This window comes from Candoia aspera, chromosome 4 (assembly GCF_035149785.1).
Source record: "Candoia aspera isolate rCanAsp1 chromosome 4, rCanAsp1.hap2, whole genome shotgun sequence".
In the NCBI taxonomy this organism is placed as follows: domain Eukaryota; kingdom Metazoa; phylum Chordata; class Lepidosauria; order Squamata; family Boidae; genus Candoia; species Candoia aspera.
In genome coordinates, this window is record NC_086156.1 from 25,514,337 (window position 1) to 25,526,904 (window position 12,568).

Sequence of the window (12,568 nt, forward strand, 5' to 3'; positions counted from 1 at the left end):
ATTAAGTGTGTACTCTAACTTCTCTGTGTACTAGGGCAATATTTCCATCTTCAGCAACTCCATAGGGACCTCTACATAAAAAGTAAAGAAATGTGAAAGTACAGGCAGAGCAACCATAACCTCAGTTATTCATGCAGCTAAATACACTTGGTCAAGAGCAGTGCTTCTCACCCTTGGCAACTTTAAAATTTGTGGACTTCAACTCCCAGAATTCCCCAACCATATACATTCCATATGGGGTGTCTTTAAGGAATGGTTTGGGAAGAATCACATACCTCAGAACCATACAGAACTTGTTTTAGTATTTCCTCCTTTCAAAAATGAAACAGTACGTTACATATTAAAATGTACATCTTCAGTATCACTTGTCTACACACATACATTATAGCACATTCTGCAAAAAAAAAAAATCCCTTTAATTAGCATTTTTAAGATAGCATTTTTTAATTTATTTTCCATCTTTTTTAATTTATTTTCCACCAGCATTTGTATGCCACCTACTTCACCATACTCTAGGTGGCTCTCAACAAGATTGTAAATTTACAGTGTTAGGATATAGGTTTTTACTTAGAAATTAATTTTGTTATTTTTAATTTTATATGTAGGTACATTTAGAGTTACACATTTTTTCTTTGAGTCATAGAGATTTTTTCCATGTATAGTAGAGTAGTAAAGTGGAAGCTGCATAGGACAATTTGCTTACGAAAAAGAAGAAAAAAAATAAGCACAAGTAACATCTGTATTGTATAATTTTTCCAGGGCATTTAACTGGGGCTTATTGTAACACAGTGTTCCTTTGAGAATACTGGGGGATGTATCATACAGATTTATTACATCCAGTTATTAAAGTCCTTTTGTATTAGGTGTGAGGCATGCGTGGATGTCATGCTGGCTGATAATAGGAGGAAAAAAGCTACTGAAAGGTCCAATGAATTCAATGAAACTTGCGGTTGTCAACTTTTATTTAGTGCTTAGTATTTTTATTTGGTATACACATTGAACTAACTACAGTACAATGCCCATTTTTCCCTCACAAAAGCTCCTCCGTGAGATAGATTGGGCTGAGAGAGAATGATTGATCCAAAGTCAGCCAGTGAGTTCTGTGGCTTTGGGTGGACAAGAACTGGGCCTCCCCACTCTTATTCCAACAGCTTAACCATTATATAATAGTGGTTCTCATGTTAAAGGAAGGTAAATAAATTTATACAGACCTAAACGCTGTGGTGGTTCTGCAAATGGAACATTCAACGTAATTTCATTTTACAAGAAACTTCTGTGATGGGGAAATAATTTGGAATAGGGATAGGATATTAAAGCTATGCCTGTACATTTTTCTTGTCTGCAGCTAATAACAGCTTCAATGGAAAACTATTTAGATTTGTTTCTATGGGAAAGGATTAGAGAATTCCCATTCTGGGATGTAATTTAGTCTTCAGACAGTGGTTTGAAACTGGCAGCAAATTATTAAAAATTAGGGGAGTTAATATTTTTAAAAAGGTTTGTTTTATTTTGCTTTTTGCTTCTCTGGTTACAGATCGTTTGAGTTCAGACTTTTAATATGTAGCGTCTATTAACCATTTATTACAGTAATGTTGTTTTTGACTGCGTAGAGCTGAAATATTTGAGGCAATGGATATTGCTTATGCTAACTTCAGTACAATATATTGACAGAACAAGTTTTGTTGCATCCATTTTATGATTCAGATAATGCTCAAGTAGTATAGCTTCTTATACAGTGATGCAATTGACCTATGCACTAATATTTAATAATTAAATAATTTAAATATTTTGTAAAATATTAATGCTAAATATTTATCATTAATTTTATCATCTAATAATATATATAATTTATAATATATATAATTTAATTTAATATTAATATTATAACTTAGCACTAAATTATATTTAACATTAAAACCTATGTACTGTTATATATTTATATTTAAATATTTTGTAAAATAATAATGTTAAATATTAATATTTAACATTAGGAAAATTACATGTGTACCATACCTATTTGTTCAAGCTTACCTTAGAGCTCTTTCCTTCAGTTTTTTCACCACTCTCTTTCTGCCTTCCTAATATCTCCTGAGGGTTCCTTTCTCTGAAGAATTATAAAATGTTTTGCGCTCTGAATAAATTTATGAGAAAGTTTTGCTTAGCAATACCATAACATTGTAACAAAAAGACTTCTACAGATAAAATTAATTTCAGCAGCTATTATTGCTATTGACTTTGACAGCTGTGAAGACGTGAAGGTTTATATTATTCATAAGGAAGAATTACAATATCCTCATTCCTTAGCCACTTATGGATAACACTGGCCTAGTACAAACCGATCCGTACCTGTTTGTAAGTTAAAATAACACTGTGAAAAACGCAGACAGATTTCACCAGACACTGTTAAGTTTAAGTTCTCTTTTTCTTTCTTGGAGCCATGATATATTAGATAAGGACCACTGATCAGATCTGGCATAAAATGCAGAAATGCATTTAACCATATACTGTAAGTATTGCCTTTGGGGCTCAAGCCAGCTTGGGGAATAGAAACTTTGACATACTGTTTGGGAAACTCTGGAGCAGGGAGGAAAAATAAAGAGAAGAGGAGGAGAAAAATATATCTTCCTTTGCTGCTGTGCTGTATGGAGCAGGAATTGGAATTAAATTCCCAGGAGAAAAATATATCTTCCTTTGCTGCTGTGCTGTATGGAGCAGGAATTGGAATTAAATTCCCAGCTCTCTATTTGAGCATTTTTCTATCTGAGATTATGGAGGTGGTTTTAAATGGGAAATTAAAATAAACGCCCTGTCTTTTTCTTTCTTTCCTCCTGAAGCATACCTGAATAGTGTAGGAAGGGTTCTGTCCATGTCATGTATCTAATTTTCTTATCCCCTTCCCAATATCTGTCAGCCCATGTCTTGTTTTTAAAGAAGAATTATTTTACTTTTAAGTCTATATATGTTTCTGCATAGGGATAGATTAATTTGTCAATTTCTTTTGTTTCCTCATTGGTTATTTTCTTTCTTTCAGCTTTATTTTTAATCTGAATTTCTTACTTTACTTTCTTAAAAATGTAAACTTCTTTAAAATGAGCAAAATTCTCACCCAGCATCCCCTGAGAATGTAACCATTGCCACCAAATTTTGAGGAGAATATATTCTGTTTCTGAATTATTGATATTTGACCAGTTTGAGAAAAGCTGCTTTATGCTATCGTAATATTGTTAATTGTTAAAGTACCACAAAGATTTTCATGTCTGTTGTAGGAGAAAGAAGCATTGTACCTGTGAAAGGTGTGTGTGCATTTTTATATCCTTAAATATGTCCATGACTTTTTCTTTTAAATACAAATACTTATTTTTCAAAAGGAATAATTAATAGATAATTGTCTTCCATTTTATGCATATTTTGCAGGTGTTAGTCTAAGAAATACAGCTTTTCTGTGGGGAAAAAAAGGAACAAAAATCCAATGACAAATCATTCAGTTAAAAAAATTATTTTGGAAAAGTAAAGTCTGAAGTTAAGTAAATAGCATAGTTCAAAAAAGGCATAACACCAGCTCCTTAATATTTTATCTTGCCTTTTGTTCTGAGGTATTTTTAAAGCACTTAACCAGAACAGTATTCAAGTTTAGTAGAAAAGAAACAGCAGCACACCTCCTTTTGAAAGCCAGAATGCGAAACACATTTTAACAGCACTTTTAGAGAAATGATCAAGCATGCAAATTAAGAATTAAATTAAGTTATTTTACTGCAATGCATCGACTGTACAATTTATAACTCTTATAAAATCTGATACTGTAGAATAACACTTCTCGCTTAAGAAGTCATTGATCTTTTTGTGTGAGACAATAAAATATTTGAACTAGTTAACATTTCAAAACAGTAATAATTATGCCTTACAATTAGTAAATTACTGTGACTTATAAAGAGTAAATCACCATGGTTTATAATTGGTAAAACATCAAACATAATTAATGTGCTCTTCGAGATGAAGTTACACCTTCTTGTTCTTGGTTTTTTTATATGCTTGTTTTGCAAGTCTTGTGAAAATACCATTATGGAAGGTATCCCTGTGATGTCTGGAATAAAATACTGTTTTTATAAATGATGGGCATGAAATCATAGCCAACATAATGACTATTTCTATGGGTCACCCATAATTATATACATAGGCCTTCTTCTTTCCTTTGTTCTGTGTTTTTTCATTTTGCCTTTAATGAAATACACACTTCTAGAGAATGTATTTTCTTAATGACCTTGGCCTAACAAGCTTTGTATATGCATTTGTTATCCAACTGGCTTATCTCCAGGAATACATGCACATATACATTAATGTTTCCATCTCTGAGTCACCAGTCCGTTTTTTTACCTCAGGAATTACAGAGAGGAAGTGGAGTGATTAGGGAAGAAATGGCTGAATGAACCACAATATGCCAGTTAGTGATAGATGTACATGGTGCCACAGTGAAAACACTAGTCTGAATCTTGCACAGGAATACTTTTGTAGAGGATTGATCTTCTGCTCATAACTGCATGCTTCTTATAAGTGAAATAGCACATTGTCTGACAGAATATTAAGCATGTGTCTATTCTATTCCATCTACTGTATGTATTGCTATTTCATTATAAGAGATTTAACTTTTCTCTTAATTTTCTAGGTAAGACTAATTAGACAGCAGTCTGTGCAAATCCTGGCCATCGTATCCCAAATCCTGTTGGATTGGGAATTATGAGAACTTTAGTCTGATGTACCTGAAAGAAATCAATTTGGGGAAAGGGCTTCATGTGCATAAACTACACAAGAAGCTTCATATGTATTTAAGCTTATTTTACATGTGGATCAGGAAACTTCTTTTCAGCTTAAAGCATTACATGTTCTGGATGTAAACTGGTGCATATCCAAATCCAGTTGTACTCTGGCCTTTTAAACATTTTTATGCCTTTTTGTAAAATGTAAAATTTCTCTTAAGACCTTAGCCTAGGAGATCTCAACATCTAATTGGTTTCAGTGTAAAGCCTTCTGTTTAAAAGTAAATATTCCTGAATGTCCTATTTCATTTATTAGTAAAACATGAATAAAAATGTACTTAGGTCATTTTTTATTATTAAATAATTCAAATGACAAACTGTTAAATGTGCTTTAAGATTCAGTTTTTACTCTGTTAATCTTCACAAAAAAGAGTAATATATTAAGTCTGAATATGTTAATATTAAATTTCAACTATTTTGTGAAACGCAAGTATCCCTTATATAAACAGGGTTGACTCACTTTGATATCATCTCCACTTTTCCTGTTTAACTTTAATCAGTCAGTAGCCATGTCTTGACAATCCTTTGTTCTTCCTTTATAAGGAAAGATTGTAAAACTGGATTATACTTTGACCAGCCTCATACTTCAGTAATTTCTTGAACTCCTCTTCCCTATTTCAGTCAATTTTTACCAAACAAATTCTCAATTAATTTTTTTCAACTCGTTATGGGCATTCATTTTTTGCTGAACGCTTTTCCCATTTGCTATATCATGGCCATTCCAAATATTTTGAAGTAAGAACTAGGAATATTGAGAATGTTCTGCTGTGTGGTCTCATGATTGAAACAGATACACTTTTTTTTTTTAACCAGAAAACATAGGATTGGAGTTACATTTTGGATTTGATTCCAGAGAGGTGCTTTGGACACAAATGTTACATCTGTTTGTAAGTCCTTAGCCCAGCTGCATCTTTTGCAGTTATTGCATAGCAGCTGTGGAGGGCAGCCGCATGACCCCAAGGAAAGTTGTGCAGACCAGTGCTGTGCTTTCACCCTGTGTGTTCCAAAACATCTTTTTGAAATTGAATTTGAAGTGCTGCATAGCTCTAATCAAGGCAAGTCTTAAATATGGTGACTTTGGTTCTGCAGTAAGTCAAGTATGCCCCTTGAATATATTTAAGAATTGCTATTTCTCTCCATTCTCAACTGTGTCTTGTTCACAGAAGATTTCTGATGTTTATGGTTTCTCCCTCCCCAACTAGAAGTAGAAACTGGAGGTTGAACTAGTACCAAAAGTCTAGCAAGGATGAGACATGTGAGCCTTTATTTTCATTTTCTATGTTTCTATGATTATTTTACCTCTTTCAAGTTTAGTAATTTTAGCTCTATACTAAAGATGTGATCATATCACTAGAGGCTTTCTATATGGAGTATAGAAATGCAAATTTCAGCTATTATTTTGAAGCTAATGCATTTTTAATACAATCACTTGCTGAAATTTGGGAGTTAAACATATCCAAGTATTCTAGAATGGACTCTTAATTATTTAATCCTTCAGAATAAGAAAGTAAGATTAAACATTGATTATAATGATAGCATGAACAGAGCAGTTATTCAGCACTTTACTTTGATTGTAGATTGACTTGTGATTATCTTTCCTGAAAATAGTGAAAACAAGGAAGGTAGGGAAATCCTCAGTTATGTGTAACTATTGGCTGCTTGTATTTCCCATTTTTTTCCTTTAGCACATTATCTCTTTGATATGTGATTTAAAAAAACATTTAAACCTTGTGCTTTGTTTAGACAGCTTATGTTCCCATGCACTTCTGTGACCTTCTGTTTGCTGTCTAATCATTATTTTTCTGGATTATATTTACAGCTGATGGATATATACCAGTTGGGCACATATCCCAGATAAACTCCTACTTTTGGCTTGTATCCCTTCTTCTTTTGCCCAGCTTGCTGCATTTGGAGCCATTATGAAGCTAAGCTCTGCTTAAAATAGAAAGCTGTCTGATTTTTGAAGCACCAATATATTGAAATGTAGTCCAATACGTTTGGTACAAATAAAAGATAAACTTTCTTTTCTTTTCGCTTAAGTGCAGACAGTTTTGCATTTTGGTAGCTTGCAGCTCATTGTGCTAACAGGAAAAAGAGCAAGATTGAGAAACTGTAATTAGGAGGAAGAAAATGCTCCGCAGTCAGTTGGAATTTGTTCTTTCTGCAGGTGCAGTTGTGTTAAATCCACATTGTAAAAATAAGCAATTACTGGTCTGGCATTTGGAAATTTCTTGCAGATAGTGCCATTTGAATATTTTTTTTTCCTGTGAAGAAACCTACTCTGCCACTTTGCCTACACTACAAAAATATTTTCTTTAATCCCATTTATTATTTATTCATTGGCCTTTGCAAACGTGTGTGGATGAATATGTAGCATAACATAATGTTAGGGGGAACACAATTTTTTTTTTAACTGAGGCTTCTTTAAGAGAGTTTGCTGGGAATGTACAGCCCTTGCAGGATGCTGAATCTTTTTGTTCTTTATATAGGTTGAGAAAAAAATGCATTTGTTTCAAGTCAGTAGAAAAATCTTTATCAGCTTACAGTGAATTGGTCCAGTCATACTGCTGAAGGTCATCATCACACCTATATATTGTCACATTAAGCCTTTGGTTAAATTGATTTTTAAATTGTTACTTGCAATTACCACATCAGCAGTAAACATTGAATTACATGTAAGATAAAGAAAAAGGATAGTACAACTGTGTTATACTGTACAAGCACAGTTATAGTATAGGTAGAGTTAGAAAATAATTCAGCCCCTTTCACACACACCCTCGGGCGGTGGGGAACATTCCCACCTAACGTAGGCTAACTTATTCATGCATTTGGGTGAAGTAGACTGCTGTAATACAAATGTAGGTCAATATATAAATATATTTTAAGTCACCTTTGTCTTTCCATCCATCTATGTGGTTGCTAGTAGTTGAAAACGACTTGATGGCTCAGAGTCATTATAATTGTTGTCTTTCTATCAGTAATTTTCTCTACTGTCATGAAATGTTTTTGTTACATTGGAAAATCAAGGTGGGGTCCTGACCGGTGGATATGAGAGGAAGTTGGCTCTCTATTGTCAAGGCATAGAGAAGGCTGAATAAACAGACAAGAGACTCTGCCATATGTGATGAGGGGGAGAAGGAAGAGGTAAACTGGATGATTGTTAATATGGAAATGTGGCCTCTCCTGGCTTCCTGCCCTCAGCTTCTGGAACTAAAGCAAGAAACATTCCATGAAAAAGATACCATTGCCCACTGGTTTTGGGAATAGTCATTCCTTATAAGAGATATTACTGACACTCTCTCTGTAGATATGACCGTTGTTACAGTTGAGAGCTGAGAAAGCTCTTGAGAGCAGGCAAGAGATCAAAGAAAAAGAACAAGGTTATACTTCCCCACTCTTTCCCTCTCTTGGTAAAACACTTTCAGTGCCAAACGTAGGCCCTGATTGGATTGAAACAGATTTCTAAACAATTATCCAAGGATGCCTGGAGTAATCAGTAATCGCTTGCTTTAACACCTTACCTAGAAAGAGGATATATTAATCCTGTGGACCTTAATTTTTGTATATATTTCTATAGGACTGCACTATAAATCAGGAATCTTTGGGGAGGTGTCCATCAAAAACTGCTTGTATGCAACCATGGTTTTGTTATTCCGAATAAATGAACCTCATGTACCTGGAAGACTAAGCCCACAGTCAATTCAAGTTAAAACTGCCTGCCTTTAAAGCAAGGTTCTCTTAATCTTCTTCCTTTTCAAGATTACATTGATGCTCTTTTGGAGATAGCCATAAAATGGTACAGCATACTCATCCATTTCCTTGACAACAGTGAGGCTCGCCAAAGGCAGTGTAGAATTTTCTACCTCCTATCTCCTTAACCTTTACAAACTAGCTGATGATTTCCAATATTTGCTGTAAAGGACTAAATTGTATGCCAAGTAAACTTTATAATTAATTTAAAAATTAAAGTAATAGTTTACATTATAACATTTCAGTGTTGATAATCTATTATTGAAAATATAATTGATTATCTATTATTGAAAAATACTGTTAGTATTTAAAGCAGTTTTTTCATCCTGGAACACATACCTGAATCCCAATTAGCATGTAGATGAAACAAACATGATAAAGTATTTTCAGTAAACTTACAGATTTTTGTGGGGGGGAGATAATTTTTTAAATTTTGCTTGGATGCATGCAATAAAGTTAGCATTTTAATCCATTATGTAGGTTTCGTACGTAAAACATTGATTCCCCCCCCCCCATTTTATTGGTGCTAATAAACAAAATACAATGATTTTATTTCTTGCAAGACAAGTTTGGTCTACCCAGAGCATGATCCTATTATGATTAGAAGAAATCTTTATTGTGGTTAAATATCAGTACAGTACATAATAAAATGCAATAGTATGAAACAGGTTACATTCTTCATCCTGTTATGCAATTAAAACAATTAATTTACAGTCAAGCAACTGTCAAATGAATTAATTGCAATAACATAGAAAACTACAATTGTTTTAACAGTTATACTGTTAAAAGAAATACATTTTCTATTTTAAAGCTGTTTTAATTGTTGGGTGCTTAATCTGAGTATGCTTTCTATTACTTCAGAGAGCCTTTTGACTGAGTACTGCACTTCCTTCATATCTCCATTAGTACTGTAAAATTTCCTTGATATACTTGCTATTTTAATTGTAGAGGATTGCAGAGATAAAGTTGGTGAAGGACTGCAAGAACCATTACCAGAACTGTTAAGTTATACTAAAGGAGAAAGTAAATGACAGCTCAGTCCTGGGAAGGGAGGAAGCATCACATAGAGATTCAAAATAATTCCACCTTGATTCTTTATGGTATAAGAGGGGGCAGAGGGAAACTCTGGCAGGCTTTCAAGATTCTGTTATTATACTCAACAACGACAAAGTAAATTTCCAGTATTCTTGTGGGGTCTGATTCCTGACTTAGCCCACCTTGAAATAGTGAAGGTGGTGAGTTATGCCAAGAAACTGACTAGTTTCAGCCTCCCTTGGGACTTCTCTTCCTTCCTAGCTCAAATCCAGTTATTTTGTGCTTTGTCATTTCCAAAATTTGAACTTAGTATGGATGCATGATGAAGTTTGCTCCATATAGTAAATGAAGCATCTTAACCTATATGTAGATTAAGATGGTTCAGTTTTACTGATCAGTATTTTCATTAGAAGGGGTTTAACCAAAGGATCATTTGGTCTAATTTGGTATTTTCCATAGTAGCCACTCTGAATCTCTGGTGAGTTCACAAACAGTTCATGGAAATACTAATTTTTTCCTAGTTTAATGGGAGGCCTTAGATGTAGGCCTTTGAGTTTAAATGACTTTGATTATAATCTCTCTTTAGGTTTTCAACACATATTCTAATGAAGACTATGACCGGAGAAATGATGAAGTTGATCCAGTAGCTGCATCAGCTGAGTATGAACTAGAAAAACGTGTGGAGAAGTTGGAGCTTTTCCCAGTAGACCTTGAAAAAGGTATATATTCTGAAATCGTTACAGTGTGGGAGTTGGTTTAGTATATGAATTGCTGCTCAGATATGTAATTGAATTTTGGCAATTGAATTGCGATACAAAAACCAGGTGTACATTGCTCATTGATGCTGCAATAAGCAATCAGTAGTACAATATATGGAAATATTTCAGGGTATTCCATTTTTCATTTTTGTAAGAGTTAATTCACATGAATTTTAATCCTGCTTGCAGAGCACTTAAAACTCATTGGCTTCAGTGTAATTTTTAAGAAGCTTAACTGAGTGCAGCATTTCAGAAATCTTGAGATTATAGAAACCTTGAGATAAAAGAAATTCAAGCTGATAGTTATTCCTCTCCAAAGAAACAAAAATCAACAATAATGGAAAAAGAATTTAAGGTATATGCTGTTAACAAAATTAAATAAGTTTAAATAAAGAGGCAGGGAATTTGGTTAGGAAGGTGTCCCAAAAATTAAAAATGTACTAAATGAGGATAAGAATACTGCTGAGGCACTGGATGAATCTTTGTCTTTAGCAAATGTAGGGCTAAACCCCATGTTTGAATTGACATTTTCAGGAAGGAAATCAGAAGAATTGAGGCAAATACCAGTGATAGATTTTCTGGAAGATTTTTTTTTTTTTTAAATCACCATACATTAGGATTAGGGACTGCCTCTCCCTGAGTGTTCCACTAGGTTGCATAGGGTGGGTGTGCTATGGGTTACTTTCCTTAAATGTTGTCATCTGGCAAGACCTAGAAAGCACTTCTTCTCCAGAGCTGTCCCTGCCCTGTGAACAGCTTCCCCCTTGAGATCAGGAGGGTCCCCACTTCTCTGGCCTTCTGGAAAGCTTACAGAGCTGGGTCTTCCCCCAAGCATTGGGCTAAGATGAGGTTGCAGCTCAGTAAATGTAAAGGTTCAGGTGCAGGGAAATTGTGTTTTGCAGCACTGGGAACTGTTTTGATGTTGGTTTTGTGGTTATTTTATGTTTTGTTATGTCCTTGTGAGCTGCCCAGGGTTATTGTAGGTAAGTCTGCCTACCTGCTTGAATGAATGATGACCAACTCAAGGCAAAGTTCAAAGCTGGTGTGGAATGGGGCAGTTCAAGTTTATAAAATTGAGGCAGATAGGGTGTCTCTAACTTGCTTTGTTCCAGTTCAAAATCTTCCGTGAAGTTCCAGCTCCAACACGTTGTTTGAGAATTTTCTCACTCAGCAGAGGGGCAGTGTGTCTTCACAGCAATTACATCCCCACATTTTAAAGTGTTTGCTTCAGTAAATTAAAGAATGGAGTGAGTGAGTGATTGTCTGACAGGCAGACCAGCAGAGGGATATCTGGGGCTTCTAGAGGAAAGGCACTGTACAAATCTAATAAACAGATAATAAATCAGTTACCTTGCTATCAGATCACTATCTGTCACCCTAGTAACAGTCATTTGCCATTACATTTTCCTATTCCTTTTCCTTCTTCACTTCTTTTAAAACGTGCATGTGCCAACCATTCATTTATTCATTCATTTATTTATTTTAAAAATTTGGGCTAGTTTTTACTTAGTTCTCCTTTTTCATTTATTCTGCTGCAAACCAGTTTTGTAAAATAACTGTAAATAATGTAGTTGAGTGTACGTATCTTCTATAAAGAACACACTCAATCACATCTTGGCCCTACTGCTAAATATCAGTATGTTTGAAAATGCAAGACTATATTGCCAGAGGGTTTCTTGAAAAGTCTATAATGCTGTGAAAGTGGAAGGAAACACAAAAAGAGGACAACCAGTAGCAAGATGGGTGGACTTAATTACAGCAGGAGCGGGTGCGCTGTTGGAAGATATGAAGGACCAGGTTGGGACAGCTATCCTAGAGAAAATCTTATCAGCATAGGGATTAAGAATTGACACTATCTTGATAGCACATAATCATTCACTCATTGCCAGAGAGTTCAGTGATGGACATAAGGAAGAAGCATCTCTATCTAATGCTTGCAAAGGATTACTGGGAGCTTTGAGATTGCTGCAGAAGCGGTTTAAGCATGTGGTTGCTATTGTCAGGAGGCTGAGTAACTGAAAAATTCCTGTACCAATTTCGACAATGAAATATAGAATACAGTGAAATGAAATATCCTTCATAATGGATTAACTTTCCTGAAACAATTCTAACAATGTCGAGATATACATTGGAGTAGTGGGCTCCTGAGTCCTGTATTAGAATCCATGTTTTCTAAATTGCTCATAAATTATTTAAAGGAAAAAGTAAGCAGTG

General features: G+C 34.5%; 1 protein-coding gene across 4 annotated transcripts in view; it reads left to right on the forward strand.

Moving 5' to 3' along the window:
* Nucleotides 1-12,568, forward strand: part of PPP1R9A (protein phosphatase 1 regulatory subunit 9A) — a 103,890-nt gene that overhangs the window by 36,550 nt on the left and 54,772 nt on the right. For all 4 annotated transcript variants that reach the window (XM_063303650.1, XM_063303652.1, XM_063303651.1 and 1 more), the window contains exon 2: nt 10,183-10,315. In XM_063303650.1, coding sequence (XP_063159720.1) covers nt 10,183-10,315 — 133 coding nt within the window. The remainder of the gene's footprint in view (nt 1-10,182; nt 10,316-12,568) is intronic.